The sequence below is a fragment of the Polypterus senegalus genome, chromosome 16, assembly GCF_016835505.1.
Source record: "Polypterus senegalus isolate Bchr_013 chromosome 16, ASM1683550v1, whole genome shotgun sequence".
Classification (NCBI taxonomy): Eukaryota; Metazoa; Chordata; class Cladistia; order Polypteriformes; family Polypteridae; genus Polypterus; species Polypterus senegalus.
This window is the reverse complement of record NC_053169.1, coordinates 55333526-55359223: the sequence shown is the minus strand read 5'-3', so window position 1 is coordinate 55359223 and position 25698 is coordinate 55333526. Positions and strand designations below refer to the sequence as shown.

The 25698-nt window shown below is 39.5% G+C and overlaps 1 protein-coding gene and 1 long non-coding RNA gene across 4 annotated transcripts in view; one reads left to right on the top strand and one right to left on the bottom strand.

The window, feature by feature from the left end:
• Positions 1-15761, top strand: part of pcnx2 (pecanex 2) — a 274360-nt gene extending 258599 nt beyond the window's left edge. For all 3 annotated transcript variants that reach the window (XM_039738452.1, XM_039738451.1, XM_039738453.1), the window contains 2 exons: positions 12994-13436; positions 15148-15761. In XM_039738452.1, coding sequence (XP_039594386.1) covers positions 12994-13436; positions 15148-15246 — 542 coding nt within the window. In that variant the 3' untranslated portion in view covers positions 15247-15761. The remainder of the gene's footprint in view (positions 1-12993; positions 13437-15147) is intronic.
• Positions 12749-25007, bottom strand: LOC120516640. The gene is made up of 3 exons (XR_005630880.1): positions 24919-25007; positions 21114-21211; positions 12749-13344 (listed from the first exon to the last, which is right to left on the bottom strand). It is a non-coding gene; the product is annotated as an uncharacterized LOC120516640 (long non-coding RNA).
• Between the last annotated feature and the right edge of the window lie 691 nt (positions 25008-25698).

Below are 25698 nucleotides of genomic sequence, written 5' to 3'. Positions count from 1 at the left end.
TGGCCAGATGTTTTCTTTATTCGTTCCACTGGGTATTTAGATGAAATGCCCACATTCTGGTTCCTGGTTACGCCTTTGGAGTAGTGCTTCCTACGGCAATGTCTAATTGTTCTCATGACTTTCTGAAATTGTAGTACACCAGCTTACGTTTTCTTCCACGAGCTGAATGACGTCAGAAGAAAGAATCCATTTTTCGTCTTCATACATAACCAAACCTTATCTACAAGCCATATCTTCGTTTTTTTCTTTTCCCACTAGCAATACTGTTGCCCTTAGCAGATGGAATTTGCTGGGCAGATATGCAATCACAGCGGGCCATGAAAGTGGTTGCTCTGAGCAACCGGCCTGCTGCCCTTTCCCTACCAGAAAAGCAGTTAAATTCTGTGTTATTAATTGGCAGTGACAGAGTGAATTTCATAGTGGAGGTGACCTTTAGAGATAGTACAGGTAAGATGCATCCATTCCTTCATTTGCCTTCATGTGCCACTTCTGCAAAAATTCCATTTCTTGGGTTATTTGATTCCTCTGCCCTCTTTGCATTTGGTTTCTCTGTCTCTATGGCCCTTGAAATGACCTTTGGATTTCCATAATGGGAGAGGAACTGTGGCAAAAGAACAAAACTAATTACTGATATCCAGCACCCTCGTTTCACTTTTACTTTGGTATGTCTCTGCTATTGGAATTTTTTCTTTACTTGTTAGAAATCACTTCAAACTTTACTTCAATCTAGTAAATAAAGCCTCTCTTTTTTGCTTATACATTAGAAAACTGCTGAACTTCACGTGAAGTTTCATATTTAAAAACATTTTTTCACACTATATCGAGGTAAAGCAATTCAGCACATAACTAAATTATTCTGTGGTATCTGGGATTTAAACTAAAGCATCCCGATAGTCAAATATCCCTGAGTCTTTCAAAACTTTTTTGTTCTAGTTTCAACTTGTGCAAGTATTATTTGACTTTGATTTTTGGTTTTGGTTTGATAGAAATCAAGTTAAGTGAGCTTTATTGTTATACCACTTATACACATACTGTACATACAGTGGTACATTTTATACAGTGGTAGGATTTTTTTTTCCCAGGGCCACAGTGCAAAATTTAGACAATAAAATATGACAGTGTAACAAGACAGAGAGGGTGGGTAATTTAAATGAAAGGAATGTAAAATAAAAAGTGACACTCTGTACAAATCGACATCTTATTGACAAACAGTGATGACAGCAGACATACTAGTGGACAGGGAATGCAGAACAGAAGAGTAATTAGATAAGACCCTAAAATATGCAGGCACACACAGGGGCAAGAGGTAACATTGTGTTTGAGAGTCAAGCTGCCTGTGAGAAGAAGCTGTTGCTCATTCTGGCAGCGTTGGTCCACAGCCTTTGATTCCTTCAGCAGGACGGAAGCAGGGAGGAGAGATTGTGGGAGGGATCCCCCATAATGCTGGAGGCCTTACAGATGAAGCACTTTGTGAACAGGTTCTCGTTGGGAGTTGTTCCAATGATGGTCTCTCCATTGTACACAATCCATTGTATTGACTAGTAATCCAACATGTTACACTTCCCATACCAGACAGTGATGTAACTGGTTAGGATGCTTTGAATGATGCCCCAATCAAACATGGTGAGGATATTCCCAAACATGACTCTTTTTTTTTCAGCCTTTTGATTACTAGTTGACTCCTCACTGTTAACTTCCAGACAGTGTTCTGTAGCCATGAAGAAGACTAACAGAGTGTTAAGTTATATAGCGCCTTGATGTGTGGAGTACAAGTCCAAGTAGTTTATGCTCAAGCTTTAGAATGCACTGGTGAGGCCTCATCTGGAGTGCTGTGTGCAGTTTTGGTCTCCAGGACACAAAAAGGACATTGCAGCACTAGAAAAGGTCCAGAGAAGAGTGACTAGGCTGATTCCAGGGCTACAGGCAATGAGTTATAAGGAAAGATTAAAAGAAAACAGTCTTTACAGCTTAAGCAAAAGAAGATTGAGAGGAGACATGATTGAAGAAGACAATTCTCAAAGTTCTCCACCTGACTCCTTTCCTCTATGTCATCCCCCTTGTCAATACACCACATTATTGAAGAATCACTTCAGAATTTGTGCAAGTGATCTGACCTGGTATTACAGTATATTTATAGTATGAGGTATACAGAATGATGAGAAAAGTTGACAAGGCTGTTCTTCATGATGGTCCAGGGTTAATCACATTAGAGACACAGTCCTCGAACTGCACAAACTTTGGTCTGCCTGACAGATCGTCCACTATTCAGGACACCAGGGCCACAGAGGATGAATTATGATGAAAGATTAAAAGAGCTGGGCCTTTTCAGTTTAAGCAAAAGAAAACTGAGAGGAGACATGATTGAAGTGTTTAAAATTATGAAGGAATCAAGACTATGACTTTAAAATGAGTTTGACAGGAACACAGGGGCACAGTTGGAAACTCGTAAATAGTAAGTTTCACACACACATTAGGAAGTTTTGCTTTACACAGAGAGTTATAGAAACATGAGGTAAGTGGCCAAGTAGTGTAGTAGACAGTAGGACTTTTGGAACCTTCAAAACTCAGTTTGATGTTATTTTGGAAGAATTAAGTGGACAGGATTGGTGAACTTTGTAGGGCTAAATGGCCTGTTCTTGTCTGGATTGTTCTAATATTTTCTCCCAGTTATTCTCAAATATGTTTTAGTCTCTCTAGCATAATAGTAAGCTTTCCTTATGGCCCATAAATATAAAGTAAAACTGATTTTCAGATTGATTTCAGTCTCTTGGTTATTACCTAATACCTGTGTAAAATGTATAGTACTGCTTAAACACATTAGGATGTCGAGGCCGTGACCATACACTTGGTTAAATTTGAAGGTTAGAGCAACAACACAGGAATGTGTAGATTTTGCTTTTCCACTCCACCTCTTGGTATTTAGTAGTGCATTTTTAAAAATCGATTTAACTGGCAAACTAAAAAACAACAGATGTTGATAGAAGAAGAAAGTTGATGCTTACATGCTCAGGAGAATGTGTGGATTAATCTTCTTCTATAATATAATTCTTAAATGCAAACTACTAAACGTCCATTCAGCAGCAAACATCAGAGCTGTGCACCTGAGCACAGCTGTGGAATAAAAAGTTGTCATTACCAGTGCAGAGACAGGATTACGTGGGTACACAGGGACTAAAATATTTTTAGCTTAACATTGTAGCTTAGCTTGTATTGGACAAGTGATGAGCAGTGCCTGGTTGTCTCCACTCATACCGCTTAGAATTAAGGCCAAAAAGTTCTATCTTGGTCTCATCAGACCAGAGAATCTTATTTCTCACCATCTCAGAGTCCTTCAGGTGTCTTTTAGCAAACTCCATGCGGGCTGTCATGTGTCTTGCACCGAGGAGAGGCTTCCAACAGGCCACTCTGCCATAAAGCCCTGACTGGTGGAGGGCTGCAGTGATGGTTGACTTTCTACAACTTTCTCCCATCTCCTGACTGCATCTCTGGAGCTCAGCCAAAGTGATCTTTGGGTTCTTCTTTACCTCTCTCACCAAGGATCTTCTCCCCCGGTAGATCAGCTTGGCCTGACAGCCAGTTCTAGGAAGGGTTCTGGTCGTCCCAAACGTCTTCCATTTAAGGATTATGGAGGCCACTGTGCTCTTGGGAACCTTAAGTGCAGCAGAAATTTTTTTGTAACCTTGGCCAGATCTGTGCCTTGCCACAATTCTGTCTCTGAGCTCTTCAGGCAGTTCCTTTGACCTCATGATTCTCATTTGCTCTGACATGCATTGTGAGCTGTAAGGTCTTATAGACCGGTGTGTGGCTTTCCTAATCAAGTCCAATCAGTATAATCAAACACAGCTGGATTTAAATGAAGGTGATCTCAAGGATGATCAGAAGAAATGGAAAGCAACTGAGTTAAATATATGAGTGTCACAGCAAAAGGTCTGAATACTTAGGACCATGTGATATTTCAGTTTTTCTTTTTTAATAAATCTGCAACAATTTCAAAAATTCTTTTTTTTGTCTGTCAATATGGGGTGCTGTGTGTACATTAATGAGGAAAAAATGTAATTAAATCATTTTAGCAAATGGCTGCAATATAACAAAGAGTGAAAAATTGAAGGGGGTCTGAATACTTTCCGTACCCACTGTATATTTGAGTCTGTAACAGCCAGTGTAAATTTATGGTACTTGTAAAGTTTTTTCTTTTATTCAGTTTTACTCTCTCAGTCACGTTCACCCCCAATCTGACACTGCTAATATCAGATAAAGACGTGCTATAACAGAGGTGAACTCAGATGAGGATTCTACATCAGAGAAAGAGAACAGAAGCCCTCCCCACAAGAAACATCCAGTCACACATAAGAACTAAGAGCCTATGTATTAAGAATGGGATGTCATTAAAGTTTATGTGTGTGTAAAGGCAGGCGTCCCAATACTTTTGGCAATATAAGTGTATAGGTAAACAACATTATATAAATGCCACATCGAATGTTGTTTACCTGAAATAAAAAAAAAAAAACTTTAAACAACATTGGTACAAGAACAAAACAGAGTTTCTTTATTATAATAAAGACTTAGTAATAAAACTGGAACTATTCTACTAGAGGTCGATCACTAGCTGTTCAGAAGTAGTAAGATCAGAAAAAAGTGACTCACGAAAGGAAAACCTTAAGTTGAAATCAGGTGGATCAGAAATATATTTGTCAAAACCAGAAGGAGTAGCAAGAATCAATACCTTACATTTCACAGCAAAAAGATCATTAACCAACAAAACGTTTAAGAAGTAAATAACTAATAAAAATTTGTGTTCATCTGCAACCTCGGATGAGGAAAGAACACCACCGCCGATCTTTTAACCTGTTGCATCAATGTCATCCGAGCCATGACCCTTAAGCCCAAGCTGTCTGACAACCATGAACGGCATCCTAATGACAGGACTACCAAAATGGCAGCACCCCTAAACAAAACATAACAAAACAAAATTACACTGGAATGGTGCGAAATAATTTTAATAACTTTAATTATTAGATTCAAAAACGTATGCCATATTTGGATTTCTAGATCGAATAAATCATTACATAATCAAAACAAAAGGAAAAATGAGTATCAAAAGGTGTACCTTAAAAAGGAAAACGAAAGTAAAAACATATCCACAGTCCCAAAATCTAACACTGTAAACAAAGCCAGAAAATCACAAAAGACTGAAAAATCAAAATCTAAATAAGAACTGAAAGACAGAAGTAAGCACTAATCATCAGTGAAGCCCCTTTTTCTGATTTATATTAATAATATTGATTCAGTAAACTTGTGAAACTCACAAATGACACTAAAATTGGAGGGATGGCAGAAACTGAGGAGGCAGCAAAAAGAATTCAAGAAGACCTGGATGACCCTCTGAACTGAAAAAGGAACATCAATTATAAATATGACAAGGGAGACACTGGCATAGGGGGAGCAACCTCTGAAAAGGATTTAGGGGTTTATGGTAACACAACATTCTCATCATCTAAGCAAAACACAGAAGTGATTAAAAAGGCTAATAAAATATTAGGTTATATTGTAAAAACATAAATATAAATCGAGGGATGTTAGGCTCAGACTACATAATGCACTAGTGAGACCGTATCTGGAGTATTGTGTGCAATTCTGGGGCCTTATGTATAAATGGTGCATACGCACAAAAATATTGCGTACGAACGTTTCCATGTTCAAATTGCGATGTATAAAACCTAAACTTGGCATAAAGCCACGCATTTTTCCATGGTACCTCATACCCTGTCGTACGCAAGTTCTCCGCTCAGTTTTGCAGACTGGTGGCACCCAGCGTCAAAGCAATGCTACTGTTCCTGTGTGGTTTATCTGTCTTTTTCAGATCCACATCCCTGACGTGGCTTTATAAATACACTGAAATTAACCACATATTGTGTTACTAGTTTAGTGCATCTGATTGTAAATAACCTGTAACAATATAATGGTCCATAAAATGGTCAAACTATTCCAAATACCATAACTGCTTTAACGTTGTTGCTCTCACTGCACCTTCTTCTTTTTCTTTCAGCTGCTCCCGTTATGAGTTGCCACAGCGGATCATCTTTTTCCATATTACTCTCACTGCACCACTCAGAGTATTTATATCACTGTATCTGAGTGTGAATCACAGCTGTACAGCAGCTGATCGGAAAGAGAATTATCGATATACAACATCATCAAGCACACGTTGCCTCAGCCATTCGCTATTTGAACTGCTCTCATCCAACAAACGCTTCAGAGTCTTTCCTGTACTGATCTCGCGGTTCAGAAAGAGTTTCATCCCAAGATCTGTAAACGCAATCAATCAGTCCATCAACTGCTCCTTGTAGAACTGTTTGTACTTATAAGTACAATTACCTCACTGAAAACTTGATCTACACTTATAATATTACACAACCTGCGGCACTTTATAAAGCGCGTATTTACATATGATGACGATATCATTTTTAAGATGAAATGCAGCAAAATATGTTTATTATATTATACAGATAAAACTTTAACTACATGGTGCCGCAGCGCTAGCCAGGAGCTGGAACTTCATTTACGGATTTTTCCTGTCTCGCGCACTATTCTTACTGTGGCTGGCGCGACACTGGAAGGATAGATGGATAGAATAATTAAACATATTTCAATGTTCCCTAAAAGTTTTGAAGAATCGACGCTCTAAGCTTATAGATGGCTTAACGTCTATTACAGAGCTGATTGGGTGGCGATTGGGTACTTGGAGAAAGAAAAGTAAGGACAAGAATTGGAGGTTAGTACGTTTGAAAGAGACAGTACTGCTACAGTAAAGTATTTCATCGAAGGTCGCGCATGGCAACAAGCATCTTGCGTGAGACATGAACAATCACTGCGCCACCGTGTTCCCATGTTTAATAACGTGCTTTAACTCCTATCATCATGAAAATGATATCACGTATACATCTCAGTACTTTAATTATTCAGAGAGCTGTAATATCACGAATGTAATGGATTCTGTGTCCTGTCGGAAGTAGAGAGCCGGTTTAAGAAGCACGTTGTTATTCACACACATAGAGCACATAGAAGAACACATACAAAACAAAGCATTTAACGTACTACTTTACTTACGATATGATTTGAGAAACTAGTTAATTAAACGATTTTAAGATGAAGTTTATGATGTTCTACTTTAATGACAAAATAAACTATGTGATTAAAGTGGAAATTTTGAGATTGAAGTTGACATTTCGTGCTTTTTCCCCACTGCGTGTCTTTTTTTTTCTCTGTACCATAATAAACTTTCATATGACACTCAGACGGTGAGCTACGACTCCCCTTTTCACAGCGACTTTGATATCTGACAACTTTTTTATTTCCGGCACTGTGCGACTTTGTGAATTTGAGCTTTCGAGTTTCTCCGACACACTATGTCACTCGATCAACTTCCTTTTGTTGTTTATACCACTGTTTAAATCAACAAATAGTACATTTTTCTTTGCCTCCATTTGATATTCGCTGAAATTCTTCTATTTTCCCTCGTACTTTTACCATTGTCTTTTCACAGAACACTGAGCTTAAGGGTTATTTATATTGATTTGCATATTCAAAGAGGTGTAATTTTTGGAGGAGTTGGGGCGGGACAGCAGGTGCGTGCATGAGCGTTACTTTTCACGCTGACTGAGATTTATGTAGCAGAAGGACGTGGAAGTTGGCGAATGCACAGATTCCTGCATCTGGATTTTTCTGTGCACAAGTACATTTCGGCTTTTGTGCTTACGTCATGTTATAGTGTGAGTTCTACGCACGGCGTTATGCATGAGGCCCCAGCTCTTCAAAATTCTCAAAGGCATTGATAAAGAAGATCCGGCACAATTCTTTCAAATTAACAGTGAATCCCACACTTGAGGACAACAATAAAAATTATTGGGAAGTGCATTAAGGACTAAAGCCAGAGTTCTGAGAATCTAGAACAAGCTACTGCTGAGCAACTGATGAACTGAATGGTCTCCTCTCAATCTGAGCTCTTAAATAGGACTGGGGAAGCCCCTCTAAGTCTTAAAGTATATAGGACAATGTACAGTACATAAAATATAAACTAAACAGAAATACATAAACATACAAAATACTTAGAGAAAATGAATATGCAAAAAAGGACAACAGCAAAAATATTTTTAGAAAAATAATTAAACAAACGCAAAACAAAGAAATAAAAAAAATGAGCTTTGAGCCAGAGATGAAGCCCTTGCCCTACCAAAACACTTCTAAATGTTTGACAGTGTAGGGCAGCAATTCTAAGATGAATTTTAAATGAGAGACCCTGGCACTCACTATGAATGCCTCCTTCGAAATGTGTGCTATTGGGATTTTCTCACCTTTTATACTCACTACCCTTGTCACCAAGAAATAAAAGAAAATATCTGTTGTGTCTTTCAGATGTGAATACGATGCATTCAGAACAAACCCCTTCACTTTCTGCAAACTTCATTGTGCTGTAAATTTAATTTTAAATGGATGAACTTGCCATTTTTGCAAATCAATCTACACTCAATATCCCATAATGACATTGAAAACATGTTTTCAGAATGGTTTGCAAATTTATTCAAAATCAAAGACTTTAATCTGTCATTCATATAAGTATTCAGACCTTTTATTACTCAGTACTTTTTCAGCTTTGTCCGCATTTGAATACTTCTTGAATCCACTGTATGCCAGGTTTGGGACAATAGCACAAAAAGTAATAATCTTTTAGGGGATCACATTGTCTGTAATTTTTTTTTATCCACATGACCTCCAGGTAAGTGTCTTTCCTTCGTAATGAAATGCACGACAAACCTTTATTAAACTGCTGATATTGCACTTGGCTATTATTAGATTGTGGTGTTTGCATCCGGTTTATGCAGTTGAACAGAAAAAAAAAGACAAGATATGTATTCCCCAAAGACTCTACCAAGCCTAACAAAATAGTGGCCTCCCGCTGCTCTTCTGCGTCCTTGTACCAGATGTGCCTGATGAGCTGATTGGATTTTACAGAACGAGCGCACCTTCAAGTTAATTGCATCAGTCATGCCTCGTTTCGTTGTACTCAAAAACTGTGAGCAGGTGTCTGGGAGCCCCAGTGGGATTCAGGAGTCTGATAATGCTAGGAATTTCATGAACAGGTTCTGCAGTACTGCCTTAAATTAACTTGTGGATGTGTGCTAATATTTATCTATTACATTTATGCCATACCCTGACATTAAAGACGTGTCCAGAATACTTAAGTAGACCTGGACAGAGTAGATTGAGGTAACATTTTCTGAATCACGATGTCTAAGGATGCGGAGATAATGTGTCGAACACTGTTAACAAAAGATTGCCAGGGAGCAATCCACAAACTTTGCAAAGAGGTCTTCTGGTGGATTATTGTAGTGTGAAAGATGGGGAAGTATTTTGTAGTGCAAAACCCCATCCAAATCTCCATTTTCTAGATTTGCTTCTTCCTGTCTAAGGTTCTAAGGTACCAGAATCCACCTTCCTAGGCCAACTAGCAGACTTGGTTTCTAATGTGGTATGTTAAAAAAAACAGCTAGAAAGTAAGAAAGAAACATTCCAAATTTTTTTCTCAAAATTGAGCTACAATTGGGCAGCCCCTCGTATTAATTGTGGTGCAGCAGCTGTAAATCTCTTGACCTAAAATAAACTACTTCAGGAAGATAATTTTCTTGAGAAATAAACTTCCACAAATTAAAGGTGTTGATCAATCAATAACACATATATACACAGTTTACATATAGTGTGTGTGAATATATAAACGGTATATACGTAAATATGTATACACACACACACATATATAGACTGATTAGCAACATTAAAACTACTTACAGATGAAGTGAACACCATTGAGTATCTTGTTCCATTGGCACCTGTCAAGGGGTCACTTATTTTAGGCAGCAAGTAAACAGTCAGTTCTTGACAGTGAAATGTTGGAAGCAGGAAAAATGGTGAAGTACAAGAATCTGAGAACTTTGACATGGACCAGATTATCAAGGCTAGGCAACTGGGTGAGAGCATCTCCAAAACGGCAGGTCTTATTGGGTGTTCCCAGTATACAGTAGTTAGTACCTACCAAAAGTGGTCCAAAGAAGAGCAAATTGTGAACCAGCGACTGGATCATTGGCACCCAAGGCTCACTGATGTCCTGTGGAACAAAGGCTAGCCTGTCTGGTCTGATCTCACAGAAGAGCTACAAATTACAAATTAACAAATTACTGAGAAACATAATTCTGGCCAAAAGAGAAAGGTGTCAGAACACACAGTGCATCAAAGCTTGCTGTGCATGGGTCTGTGTAGCCATGAACCTGTTAGAGTGCTCCTGATGACTCCTGTCCACCCACAAAAGCATCTACAATGGGCATGTGACCTAGTCAGATAATCACATTTTCGTTTAGATCATGTAGACTGCATGGTATGTGTCATTTACACGTAGAAGAGACGGGAGCAGCAATCACTATGGGAAGATGGCAAGCCGGTGGAGACAGTGTGTTGCTCTAGGCAATGTTCTGAGGAATCTTTGGGTCCTGGCATTTACGTGGTTGTTGTTTTTGACACGTAACAAACACCTAATTAAAGATTGTTGCCAACCACATACACCCCTACATGACAATGATGTTCCCTGCCACACTGCAAAGATTGGTCAGGAATAGTTTGAGGAACATGACCAAGAGGTCAAGGTGTTGACTTGGCCTCCAAGTTCCCCAGATCTCAATCTGATCACACATCTGTGGGATGTGATGAAATAACTAGTTCGATCCATGGAGGCCTCACATTGCAAATTACAGGACATAAAGGATCTGCTGCTTTTGTTCTGGTGTCAGGACACCTTCAAAGGGCTTGTGGAGTCCATGCCTTGATGGGTCAGAGCTATTTTAATGGTACGAGGAGGACCTACACAATATTAGGCAGGTTGGCTTAATGTTGTGGTGGATTGTTGTATTTTATGCATGACTTTAAAAATTAATACTTGCATGCACAGTCCATTTTGTGTAAGTAATTAACTCAATATGTATGGGTTGTAAATGTCTTTTATCCCCAGTGGCTTGCCTTGGCTCTAAAGAAGGGATGATTTCCCAAAATGCATCAGCCAGCCTGCTGAAGTGGGTAGCCATCCAAAACTAGTCCTTACACATCCAACTCTGGGATATGGTGTTGGGACTCTAAGCACATGGACTTCTGCCATGTTTGTTTTATTTGAGGCTGTTGAATCTACTGCATTCACTATTCTGATTTGCATATTCTTACATATATAGTGTCCTTCATGTTGTCATATTCTTTGTTAAGTAGTAAAAGCATTTATTTATTATAAATAATATATTCTGTAGATTATTTGCACATTAATGGGTGGTTAATGTTGGTCTGTTCTTATAAATAACACAATTTGTAAAATTATGGACAATAAACTTTTGCCTGGAACAAAATTTATATTTCTATAGAAATGAAGTAAGCCTTGCACAAAGTTCTTCACTTATGCCACTTTCAGCACTGGGTGTATGACTTATGGGATGGATAGATAGATAGATAGATAGATAGATAGATAGATAGATAGATAGATAGATAGATAGATAGATAGATAGATAGATAGATAGATAGATAGATAGATAGATAGATAGATAGATAGATAGATAGATAGATAGATAGATAGATAGATAGATATGTGAAAGGCACTATATGATTGATAGAAAAGTATTTTTCCCACCCACCCTGAAAACTCCTTGGGTGACATTGTACCTACTCTTCCTAAGCTGATTGAAGGCTCATTGGGACTTCCTTGATACTTTATTAATCCGAAGGGGAAATTCACATAATTCAGCAGCAGTATACTGATACAAAAAACAATATTAAATTAAATAGTAATAGAAATGCATGTAAAAGCAGACAATAACTTTGAGTTATGTTAGCATTTACTCCCCCGGGTGGAATTGAAGAGTCGCATAGTGTGGGGGAGGAACGATCTCCTGTCTGTCAGTGGAGCAAGACAGTGACAAACGTCTGTCACTGAAGCTACTCCTCTGCCCGGAAATGACACTGTTCACAATTTATGTGGTGTTTTTGTCTTTTCGTTTGCTCATATACAGTATATAGAGTGGACAGTATGGCCAAGTCACAAAGGATTTTGTGTGTAAAGCACAACTTTGCAAGTTCAAGTGTTCTAAACTGACTTATCATGTGATTCTGCGCGGTACGATTCAGATGTCACTGCTTTATTTGTAGGAATATAGACGTTATCGTCTGTGGACGCTGTTGCCCCATTGAACCCTCCAGACAGATGCCCAGGACACATGTTTAAAACACTAACAATAATTTCTTTAATATTCTCTTGCAATAATGTGCACAAAGCACCGCACACTCCACAATTCTCCAATAAATCAATAGTCACAATTGTAATAAACAATAACCAATCCTCCACTCCCAGCAGCTCCTTTCCTCTCCCACCCAACTCCGGCTCCATCTGCTGGATTTTCCATTTGTCCTTTTATAGTCCCTGACCCGGAAGTACTTCTTTTCCGGGTCAACACCACATCATCCTTCATCAAGTGTCCTGGAAGTGCTGCGGGCTTCCGTCCTCATGACCCCGAAGTACTTCTGAGTTGGCGTAACCATAATAGTCCCCGGGTTCTTGGTGAGCTCCCCCTGGTGGCACCCACGGCACCCAACAGGGCTGAAGAGATGGACTCCATGTCCCATGCTGCCCTGAGGGAATCTGAGGAACCATTTCCATCCAGGGGAGCTGCCATCTAGTGTCCTGGGGGATGTAGTGCCCTGAAAAGGCTGCTTTCTTCTGTTGAGGGACGTTCCGGCCAGTCTGAAATGCCGGCCGTCCATCACAAGTTCTAATTTGTAAGACACTTTGAAAAAAAAGGGTCAAATAAATATAAATATACAGATAAATGTATAATATATGAACAACAGTCAGATTTCAGATTTAGCATACCATGAAAAATTCAATTTTAACTCACAAATTCCTCTCTTACTATGTAGCCAGAAGAGAATACAGGAGTCGCTCTGTCCAGCCTCATCACTCCAGAGCCCAGAACCAAAGACCACCTGTTACAAGCCAATCCGGCCCAATACTGGAGAGCCAGCAGATGTCCAATTCGGCTCATGCAGTCGTGCAAAGACTTTCCAACAGTCAGTTGTCCTTCAGCACATCAGTTGCCTCCGTGTTTTCTCAGGTTCCTCGATTTGCTACTGCAGGTCAGCTGACCTCTCAAGGCCCTCCTAATGCAGTCCATCGGTTGAGCCAGGCCTCGTCAACGAGTTCCACACTTAGCTTGCTGTTCGGCAAGAGAAGCTTTTCCAGCGGGCTGGTCATCTCGGGACTGTCAGCAGCTGAAGGAGGAAACACAACTGACACTCAGTCTTCAAGCAGTGTTAACATTGCTGTTGGACCTTCTGTAAGATCTGGGAGTCACGTTACACAGGTAAGGAGAAGTACAAAATATAAAAATATGGTCAAGTGCATGGACTGAAGGCAGCTGAACTCCACCGAACACAGCAGGCTTGTAACAAACAGAGAATGTTATAGCCATTGTGACTATATGATTTATAACAAAAAAATGAATATACACCTTCATCTTCTTCACACTTTATGTATCAATTTCAACATTTGCCATTTTTATCTATCAATCTGCACTCAGTAACCCGTAACAACAAAGTAAAAGCATGTAATATAGATGGCAAAGAAGATCTTGTTATTAAATTTAATGTGCCTCTGCAAGGACAAATTCCTTCTCTTAACACTATCTGAATGTGGTTCAATAAATTTCAGTCTAATGATAGTATGAAGGACACGTTAGTTGGAACATGGAGAATATCAAAATATAAAAAGAGTGAGACAGCAGGTGGCAGAAACATTTAAGAATGGAGTGTTTAACCAACTCTTAATGAAAATGTATCCATTGTGAGAGACGGCATGCTGGGACTGGCATACTGGCCAGAGCAGAACTGGGATCCTTACCCAGCAGGGATGCCAATAGCCTAGAAGGACAGGGGAAGACAATTTATTCAGGACATCATCTCCACCAATGCCCTAGGTGGCTGCCCTCCTGGAGACCCACAGAGCATATTGGGAATTGCAGTTTTTTTAGCCAGCTCTGTTGGGTGCCGTGGGTGCCACCGGGGTAGCAGTGGAGATTTACAAGCCCTACTTTGTCAGGCTCCAGACGTGCCCAGAAGTACTTCCGAGCCACAATGTTGGGACACCGCAAATGCTCCCGGGTTTTATATAAAAGGAGCAGTCTCTTTAATCCAGACGAGCCACAGTCAAGAGGAAGCACACAAAGCTTGCCTGGAAGAGTGGAGGAGAAGAAAAGAGCCTTGAAGAATCATATTATGTGTGCCAAGTGCCTTTTGAAGTCTTTCTTGTGAAGGTTAAAAACCTTTCTATTAATTGGGACTTGTGTCAGTGCCTTTCTGTCAGGGATGTGGGAGGCTGCGACGTCCCCTAGTGGTCATATTGTACAAAATAAAAACAGTGTAAACATTTTTTTAAATATAATTTAGCTACATAATTCAACATTTCTACTTAGATTATTGAACTGTTAAATGAAAATGAGGATATGCTGAACAATCTGTGCACTCATTTTGAAGCATATAGCATTAATAGCGGTGCTCATTTGAGAAACGTTATTAAAAACAGTAATGTTATGTAACACAAGGCACTCGCTTGTTGGGTGTGTGACATTACTTGACTGACTTCACGGCAGCATCTGACTGCATTGGACTCTGGCTAACATTATGTAAATGAGGGCTACGACTGAAAATCACCAGAAAAGTCCTCAAATGTGAGATGGCCACAGCGGGCGTGCCCTCTTTCCAGCCTTCCTGCCCTTCACTACAGGCATACATGTTCACAGACATGGGCCAGCTTTAGGTTTCCAACGAATCTAACCTGCACATGGTTAATATGCTAGGGCAAAAATTAAACTAGTACAGACATGAGGAGACAGTAATCATTGTTACGATTTGAGCAGTGGAGAGGTGAGGTGGCAGCACTGTGCCACTGTAGGACAATCACAGTAACTGAGAAATGCCATTGGGGTATGTCTTTAGCTTCTTTAGAATCATTGTTTTTGTTTATCTGACTCACTGCTAATTATGTTTCTGTTCTTTTTTACTATGTTTTCCCCACAGTTGACATCTGAACCCTGTGAAAGTGTGGACACCACTAACTATAGTCAGACAACGTGCCCCTTGGAGCTCAAAGAATCCTGTTCTCCTGCCAAGAAGTAAAATTCACAGGGAAATGAACAGCAAGCTGGACAACTTCAAGCCTACTAGGACATCAACATTTATGCCTTTATTGTTATCCAAAAATTTGCAACATGTAAAACAATAGAACTGGGCGGGGTGTTCTAGAATTCGGAGTACTTGTTTTTCTACATCTGTAATTTTATTCAGATAACTCTTTTCTACTAAAATCACATGAACTGTGGCAGGCAGAGCTGAAAGGCAAAACAAATGGGCATTCTTTAGCACAGTTTGTCTGATAAGCTTTAAATCCCACAAGCAAACTTGTTTGGCTAAAAATAAAACGGCGCTGGTATTTCACCTTGAACTTACTGCTTCCTTATGTGGGATTAACTGGAGTTACACTGCTGCAGCTGGGCATGTCAGATGAACTCAGCTGAGGAAACGTTTTTTAAATGTCATCCTCAAAGCTGTCAGTGTCCTTACAATTGAATCTAGGAATAAAGTTAGATGCTGAGAGTCACTTGTTTATGTGTTAATAAAGTATTAAGAGCAACTATTTTGTATTCTTCCAATTGCAGTGTTGCATTTTTAAAAGCTTTTTGATGTGACGTGAACTGCAAAGCACAAAAGAAATGTTCATCTTGCATTTACAGGGTCCCTCAGTATGACTCACTACTTGTGTGACAGTGGATTTTTCAAGAATGCTGGCATACTTAACTCTCTCACTGGCTGGGTAGACTCCTCTTTTCTACCTGCAAAACTTAAAAGACTCCCTGGGTTCAGTTCTGGCTAGTTAGACACTGTCTTATTTGAACCCCAGACATGTAAATTGGCTTGCTCTTTGCTATTAATGTGTGTGTTATCACCAGGCCAAGACTGAAGGAGCTCTCCGAGTTCTTCAGAAAGAAGGACGAGTCTGGGATGGAGTTTAAAAATCAACCATTCCACCGTCCAGGAAATCGGCTGTAAGTGGAGAAGATTTCAAACATCTGCCAGCTTGTCCAGACCAGGCTACTACGGCAAGTCCAGCCGTGAGCAGAAAGCAAGATACTGAAATAAGAATTTCATCACTGGATCTAGAAGTAGCTCCTGCCACTGTTCATATCAAAGTGCATGAGTCTACCATTAGAAAGAGGCTGTACAAATTAGATCTACATAGGAAGCGTGCCTGGAGGAAACCAATGGTGCCCAGATAGAATATCAAGGCAATACTACGTTTTCCCATGAACATCTAGGTAAAAAACAGGATGACACAGAGATACAGTTGTTTGGTCATAGTATCAGAAGTCACATTTGGCAAAAATCAAAGACAGCATTTGACTAGAAGAACCTCTTACCAACTGTGATGGACATGTTATGGATTGGGGCTTCTTTGCTTCATGAGGGCAAGGGCAGATCACCACAAAATCCACTATGAATTATTCATGGTACAGGTGGGTGCTTGAGGTTAATGTGAAACCAGCTGTCACAGGATTGAGGCACACCAAAGGTAGCTCTAGGAACATGACAATGTCCCTAAACATACCAGTAAATCCACCAAGGAATGACTGAAAAGAAATCAATGGAGGGTTCTAGAATATCCAAGTAAAAGACCGGATCTGAAATGTTGTAGGTGGATACAGGCTATAAACACAAGTCATACCTCAGTCATAACCCAGATGAAACAATTATGCATGAAGGAATGCAAAAAACTTTCTCTCAGTCAATGTCAGAGTCTGGTAGGCACTTATAGGGAATGAGCGAGCATTACCAGCTACTACAGCCAAGGGTGGACTTTTTTCCACAGATGAAAATAGAATATCTGTTCATTTTTCAATAAACAAAATATTGCAAAGACATAAAAAAATACCAAACCAATGCAATCTTAATCTTAAATCCATCCATCCACTATCTAACCCGCTATATCCTAACTACGGAGCCACGGGGGTCTGCTGGAGCCAATCCCAGCTAACACAGGGTGCAAGGCAGGAAACAAAACCTGGGCAAGGCACCATGGCACCATGGCACACACACACACACCAAGCACACATTAGGGACAATTTAGAATCGCCAATCCACCTAACCTGCATGTCTTTGGATTGTGGGAGGAAACCGGAGTACCCAGAGGAAACCCACGCAGGGAGGACCCGGGAAGCGAACCCAGGTCTCCTAACTGCAAGGCAGCAGCGCTACCCACTGCGCCATCATGCTGCCCTCTTAATCTTAAATCCAAAATCTAAATGCAATTTCTGTCCACAAAAGCAACAGGTCAAAAAACAAAAAAACACTTACAGTTGTGCTTGAAAGTTTGTGAACCCTTTAGAATTTTCTATATTTCTGTATAAATATGACGTAAAACATCATCAGATTTTCACTCAAGTCCTAAAAGTAGATAAAGATAAACCAGTTAAACAAATGAGACAAAAACATTATACTTGGTCATTTATTTATTAAGGAAAATGATCGAATATTACATATTTGTGAGTGGCAAAAGTATGTGAACTTTTACTTTCCTTGCAGCAATAACTGCAACTTAACGTTTCTGGTAACTTTTGATCATTCCTGCACACCGGCTTGGAGGAATTTTAGCTCTTTCCTCCGTACACAACAGCTTCAACTCTGGGATGTTGGTGGGTTTCCTCACAGTAAGTGCTCGCTTCAGGTCCTTACACAACATTTCGATTGGATTAAGGTCAGGACTTTGACTTGGCCATTCCAAAACATTAACTTTATTCTTCTTTAACCATTCTTTAGTAGAACAACTTGTGTGCTTAGGGTCGTTGTCGTGCTGCATGACCCACCTTCTCTTGAGATTCAGTTCATAGACAGATGTCCTGGCATTTTCCTTTAGAATTCTCTGATATAATTCAGAATTCATTGTTCTATCAATAAAGGCAAGCCATCCTGGCCCAGATGCAGCAAAACAGGCCCTAACCATGATACTACCACCACCATGTTTCACAGATGGGATAAGGTTCTTATGCTGGAATGCAGCGTTTTCCTTTCTCCAAACATAACGCTTTTCATTTAAACCAAAAAGTTCTGTTTTGGTCTCATCCGTCCACAAAACATTCTTCCAATAGCCTTCTGGTTTTTCCACGTGATCTTTAGCAAACTGCAGATGAGCAGCAATGTTTCTTTTGGAGAGCAGTGGCTTTCTCCTTGCAACCCTGCCATGCTCACCATTATTGTTCAGTGTTCTCCTGATGGTGGACTCATGAACATGAACATTGGCCAATGTGAGAGAGGCCTTCAGTTGCTTAGAAGTTACCCCTGGGGTCCTTTGTAACCTCGGCGACTATTACACGTCTTGCTCTTGGAGTGATCTTTGTTGGTCGACCACTCCTGGGGAGGGTAACAATGGTCTTGAATTTCCTCCATTTGTACACAATCTGTCTAACTGTGGATTGGTGGAGTCCAAACTCTTTAGAGATGGTTTGGTAACCTTTTCCAGCCTGGTGAGCATCAATAACTCTTTTTCTGAGGTCCTCAGAAATCTCCTTTGTTCATGACATGATACACTTTCACAAACGTGTTGTGAAGAGCAGACTTTGATAGATCCTTCTTCTTTAAATAACGCAGGGTGCCCACTCACACCTGATTGTCATCCCATTGATTGAAAACACCTGACTCGAATTTCACCTTCAAATTAACTGCTAATCCTAGAGGTTCACATACTTTTGCCACTCACAAATATGTAATATTTGATCATTTTCCTCAATAAATAAATGACCAAGGGTAATATTATTGTCTCATTTGTTTAACTGTTTTTTCTTTACCTACTTTTAGGAGTTATTTAGGTCATATTTATGCAGAAATATAGAAAATTCTAAAGGGTTCACAAACTTTCAAGCACGACTGTATACAGTAGAACTATTGTGAATTTCTGCTACAATTAAGAATAAAACTGGAGCAAGCCTCTAAAACTATTGCAAAAGGCCAAACCCTGCCCTTAATTCAGGAGTGGGCCTCTGGATTATGCCTAGATAACCTTACCCCTACTCAACAGACAAGTGTTGGCCTGCAAAGGCCTATAAATGGTAGAAACGCTGTTAAAAGATTTTTAAAAAATCACTGGAAGGTCACAAAAAAAAGAAGAAGGAAACTATGAAATATTAAATCCAAAAAAATACTTTACAATCCAATAATGTATTACTCAAAAAGAAAGAACACAAGGACAGGAAAAACTGGGAAAAAAATAGCGTTGATCTTTTAGGAAAACATGAAGCATAAGTCAAAAGGCCAGGAAATTCAAACAAGTAAATTAAAAAATTAAACAAAAATCAAGAACCAATCAAAATAAAAGCTGAAGCTGCAGATCTCTCCTCAGTTTTGGCATAAGTAATGCTGAGCTCAGAGCCCCCGCTACCTAATTAGGTAGCTCTGCCTCCTCAGGCTCAACATAAACATATCAATGATATTATACTGTATATTGTAAATTCAAATCAGTCAATGCTGAACCAAAAATAAAGCTAGTAAAAAAATATACAGTTTATTCTGAAACAGCAACAAAAAGACAAACAATGAATAGATCTGAAGACAGAGCAACAACTCTGGATAAAACATAACCAAATCGATTCAAACTTAAGTCAAAGGTTTAATTGACTGCTGCATGCTAAATAGCATTGGGTGCCATTTCCACAGCTGCATTGTCAGGTGGTCCTGCCCCCTTGGGTTAAACATACATAGCACAAGGTACATAGTGTAAAGAAAGTTATTAACGTAAAAAAAAATATTAATTGAAAAAATCAGCCATCCGTTCATCTGTTTTCTCAACCTGTTTATCAAGGGCAAGCTGGAGGGAGAAACAAACTCTAGACTGTGTCTAGTCTATCACCATGAAAACACACACAAATAACCCAGAATCGCCATGGTATACTATCAAACCTAGCTAGTCATGAAGAGGGCAAACACAGACTCTTTATAAAGAAAAAATGTATTGACACTGGACTAACACCCTTCAAAATTTTAAACACTTCAATCATGTCCACTCTTGATCTTCTTTAGCTTAAACTGAGCTCTTTTAATCTTTTCTTATAATTCATCCTCCATTGCCATGGTGTCCCGGATACTGGACAATCTGTTAGGCAGACCATAGTTTGTGAGGTTCAAGTACCATGTCTCTGATGTGGATGTGATTAGGTTAATCACTTCCATTGCACACCACACAGTGTACACCAGATGAGGCCTCACCAATGCGTTATAAAGCTTGAGCAGAACCTTCTTGGACTAGTACTCCACACATCAAGGTGCTATATAACCTAAGATTTTGTTAGCCTTCTTGGCTTCTGAACACTGTTTGGAAGTTGATAGTGCTGAGTCCTCTACAACTCCTAAATCCTTCTCATATGGTGGACTTTTGATATTCAGACTTCCCATTGTGTATTCAAACCTCACATTTGTACTTCCTACTTTAATACTTTACATTTTCTTATTTTAAATTTCATCTGTCACAAATCTGCTCCGCCCTGTATGCTGTCCAAGTCTGTAATGATTCAATAGACTCTAGATTATCTGCCTGAAAAATATCTATTGTTTACATGAAGATCTAAACTTTGTCTGTTCAAATATGTTACAAAAGTCAACAATTTCCAAGGGGTGTACTTACTTTTTCACACAACTATTTCTAGCAAGAAAGACTGAACAATCATTTCCACCTTCACAAAGAACTACTGAAACCAGTTAAAAATGGAGGGCATTAACCTTTTTCACTAAACACTTCAAGCAAATTTCCAACCTGGGCATACTGGAAAAAAGTGCTTTTAAGTAAACAGAACTTTGACTGCACTTTGGTTTTCATTCCTGCAGCGGTCACTTGCTATTCTCACAGGAAGAACCTTAAAACAACAGACATGCAGAAAGATCAGGGTGATTAAATCAAGAAGAGCTGTTTTGCAGAACAGGAATGTATGGTAATCTGTACTTACAGGCAAGGCAATGGCTCCTGCCATTTGGAAAGTCGCTGAAACATCTTCATTTATGATGCGACCATCGGGTGAAGCAGAAAGGTCAGCAACTGCCCTTTCTGAAAAGGAAATAGGGAAGTTGCTAATTATTGTTCAGATGAGATAATGATTTCACAGTCGCTGAATTGCCAAGAGGCAAAAGAGTATTGTTAAGATGAACATGACGATCAGCCTTGCACCACTGGGCCTAGAGAGCAAAGGCAGCGCGGCCTGCTAATTTAGACACCAGCTGACAAAGCAGTGCATTTATTTATAGGCCTTAAAACTTCTGTCATGAGTTTGTGTAGGAATAAAAGGAAACTTGTTATCCTCATTCTATACTTTTTCTTTTATTTTATGCAGCCTATGTGATTACTAGTACTCTTTAAAAGAAAACCAAAAACAAACGAGTTGTGCAGCACTCTAGCAGAACCCATATCTCTGTTTTCTGTCTCTATTCCGTTTGAATTTTTGCTAATACTGCCAGAGGGAAATAAATATCTATTGGCATGTTCAATTAGCAAACACTGCAAACTCTATTCAAATGTTGATGACTTTAATTATAAAACTGGTACAATCTGAACAAGTCTGGCCTCAGTTATTGACAGTAGCAGCTCTCTATTGTCTATATATATAGTGAGAATAGCAAACTTGGGGCCACAAAGAGTGTTGGGAAACCAGCGTGTCCCCATTTAATCCAGAGATTAATAGGGGAAAAAAGTGCCCAAAATGAACAGCAAACGTGGGAGCTAAAATAGCAAAATAAGGTAGTGCTTCTGGGTGGTCTATCTTAGTCACTGGTAGTCATCAAACTGATTGCCTCCTTCCGGTTCCTGGTGGTTTTGTAACACTGATTCCTGGAAAGGTCTGGTTCTAATGACATGCACCCGGAGGTGATATCACTTGTCTTCTGGTCAATGTTCCCTTGAACTATGGACAGAAAGAGTGGCTGTGTTAACAAACGGACCCCCTCTGGACCTGGGGAGTATTGCTTACCATAGCAGAGCCTTAAGGATGCCTCCTACTCACACGTGCCTGACAATATACAGTGCCCGCCATAAAGTTTGAGACAAAGATACATTGTCCTTAAGTTTTCTCTTCAGCATAAGGAAGGCCTGCTCAGTTGGATTTAAATCAAGTAACTGGCTTGGCCAGTCAAGAATTTTACCTTTTTGTAGCTTTGAACAACTCCTCTGTTGCCTTAGCAGTATGTTGGGCTCATTATCTTGTTGTACTGTGAAGCGCTGCCCACTGAGTTTGGTAGCATTTACTGAACTTGATCAGATCAGATGTTTCTCTACACCTCAGAATTCATTGTGTCACTGCCGTCAGCAGTTCCATCATCCATGAAGAGAAGTGTGCCAGGACCTGTGGCAGCCATACAGGGCCAAGCCATAACACTACTCCACCATATTTAACAGATGCTTTGGATCTTGGGCAGTTCCTTTTGGTCTCCACACTTTGCTTTTGTCATCACTCTGATCAGGTTCATCTTTGTCTCATCTGTCTACAAGAACTTCTTCCAAAATTCTGCAGGTTCTTTGAAGTCCTTTTTCACAAACTGTAATCTGGCCATCCTGTTTTTGTGATTTCATCTTGCAGTGTGGCTTCTGTGTTTCTGTTCTGCTGATAGTCGTCTCTGACATACACACATCAGCCCCCTGAAGGCGGTGCATAATCTGTCACACAGGCGTTTGGGGGTGTTTTCTTTACCATTGTGAGGATTCTTCTGTCATCAGCAGTGAAGGTCTCCCTTGGCCTACCAGTCCCTTTGTGATTACTGAACTCATCAGTGAGCTCTTTCTTCTTCATGATATTAGAGACAGTTGATTTCAGTCATCCTAAGGTTTTACTGATGTCTTTGACTTTCAATAGACAGCTCTTATCATCATGTTGAACAATGGCAACTACAGACTCCAAAGGAAGGGTAGAAACAAGCCAAGGTATCTTATGAAGCCATGAAACCCACCTGAGGAACTGCAAAGGCCTGTGACACCAATTGTCCCAAACATTATGGTAGGTATTGTGTATATATCTCTCTATTATAATAAAAAAAATCCTGGGACAAGACGAGACTTTTAGCCTGGAATGAGACGTGACTTTTTCAAAGAGATACTTTCAAGTCCCGTAAGACGATACCTTGTGCCAAGACATTTAACCACGCCTGGGGCCAGAAATAAAAGACAAAGAGTAGATGACAAAGTAGATCATCATAAAGAATTCAAAAACATTGGTGCAGTATACATGCAGAGCAGGATAATGAAAGTACTAAAATTCGAATGTCTGAAAAAATGATAGTAAAGAACACATTAGCACAAACAAATGGAAAGAATTACTCTGTGAAATAATGGAACAGTGAAAGGAGTTTAGCTTTAAACTTTAAATCAGAGACTTGTAGATCATCTAAATCGTGTTGCCATCAGGGAAAAGTAGTGTTTCTTCCCAATGAAGAGGTGTATCTGGGAGAATTAAAAGATCTGTTGTTTGGTGAAAGTGATCTCCACATACGCGAGCGGCAGAAACATAAAGTAAGCCGAGTAGCGAAGCCCCCTAGTCAGATATTAAATAATCAAATTAACTGAATAATTGTGATTCAGGCCTCTGATCTACACCCTGTAAAATAAGCAAACCAGCTTCCATGGCACAATGACTAAAGCTCTGATGTCCGGCGATCGATCTCCGAATGGGGAAGAAAAAGGACGTACACCTGATGAGCCTAAAGTAGGTCGAAACACATGTCATGTACTCTTTCTATCATTTGGCAGGTACTATATTAATTAATTAATTAATTTATTTAGAGCTTCTGTAAAGTTTTAATTTCCCCTCAGGGACAAATCTATCTATCTATCTATCTATTATATAGCACCTTACCTATTTATCTGTCTAGTATTACGTTGAACATTATCAGACAATTCTGTTATATTTGTAAGATTAGGTAACTTTCTGATAGTTAATGACATTTAAAAAAATAGAACTGTTGAGGCCTTTAACTCAGCCTGCCTCTTACCAAGAACACTCTTCTTCAACCTGGTGAAGACAAATGACACCTAGAACTCACAAATACACAGGAAGTGGCTGTTTGAGCCACTTTGTATACAACAGCACAGACGGTGAAACTGAGCAGAGGCCTTTCATCCTCATTTTTACTGACCTGTTCAACCATTTAATCAAAGATGTACAGTATATACTGTAAACATATCACAAAAAATCAATTATGCCTTAAAAACTTTTCACTGTTAGACATCATATGCCTGGGAAGAATAGATACCAATCATTTTTCATAAAGAAATTTGACTTGCTACTGTTGTAGGAGGATGAGAAACTTTAGCTTTGTTTTGTTTTCACATGAGAATATTTCTTGAGTCAGGTTTGTGATTTCTGTCTTCTGCCAAGTTAGAACAGATGGTGTCGATATTTATACACTAAGGGACTAAAATGTTTAGGCACTGGCATTCCTACATGAGTGGAGGGGTGGGGGGGTAAAAACAAAAGAATGTTTAGCTATGGTAACACTAGGAGAATATTCATTCAGTGGCAGCGCTGAAAAACTCTAAAGACCTATGGACAAGTAAGTGTCTGCTTTTTAAAGGAAACTGTTCATTATGAGTCATTCAAGTTCTACATTTTACTTAGTTGTCCTAATCGATAAAACGTTCCTGTTAGTTTCTCTTCTTTTTTACTCTTTGTTATTGTTCTTAAAGATTAAAAAGTCATTTTGCATTCAGGTTTACACAATCCCAATCAGATTAGGCACATGAATACAAAGAAATGCCACTGCAATACTCACCCATATTCTACACCCTGCTGAAACACAAAGGCCAAAGGATTGCCAAGAAGCAGGAACCAAGCCACAATTAGACTTGCCAATGAATACTGAGGAGTACCTGTAGAAAAAACATGATTGAAATATTACCACGTTAATGATTGTAATGTATTTAAAATTAGAAAATTACAAGTAGTAAATGTATAAAAATTGATAGCATCTCAGAGTGGACTTCAACCTGGGACTCAAGTGCTGGAGACGTCAGTGCTGCCTAATGTGCTACCCGTAATGGTAAATCACAGTGGTATACTGTAACGCAAGTGTCTGCCAGTCCTGAATCAGACTGCAACAATCAAACACTGCACAAGCCAGCTTGCTGATCTCTTCACAGACATCTTTAGCCAGTCTCCTACACAGTATGCTATTCCAGATTGCTTTAACACTAGAATTACCAGAGCCTACGAGAAAACTCGTAAATCTGGCCCACCTTAAATCCGTTCGCACCTCTCCGTCAGCGTCTTTTGTCCTGTAAATGTGCCGATTAAGACAAGCAGCCTGCTATTCCATCCCCCCCACTGTCGCAGAACTATCAAAAAAGTTCTCCCAGCTCATGCCTTGTTAGATTATCTGGGAGTGAACTGCTGGAGTTTTAGAGTGGAAATCATAGATCGTTATTTGGAACACATGCATTTCATGTGTGTTACGTTTCTACAGAAATCTGTGTAAACACATTGTTAAAACAGAAACTTTTTCATATTTTCGTAATAAATGTTACAAAATGTAGGCATAAACTACAAAAAAATG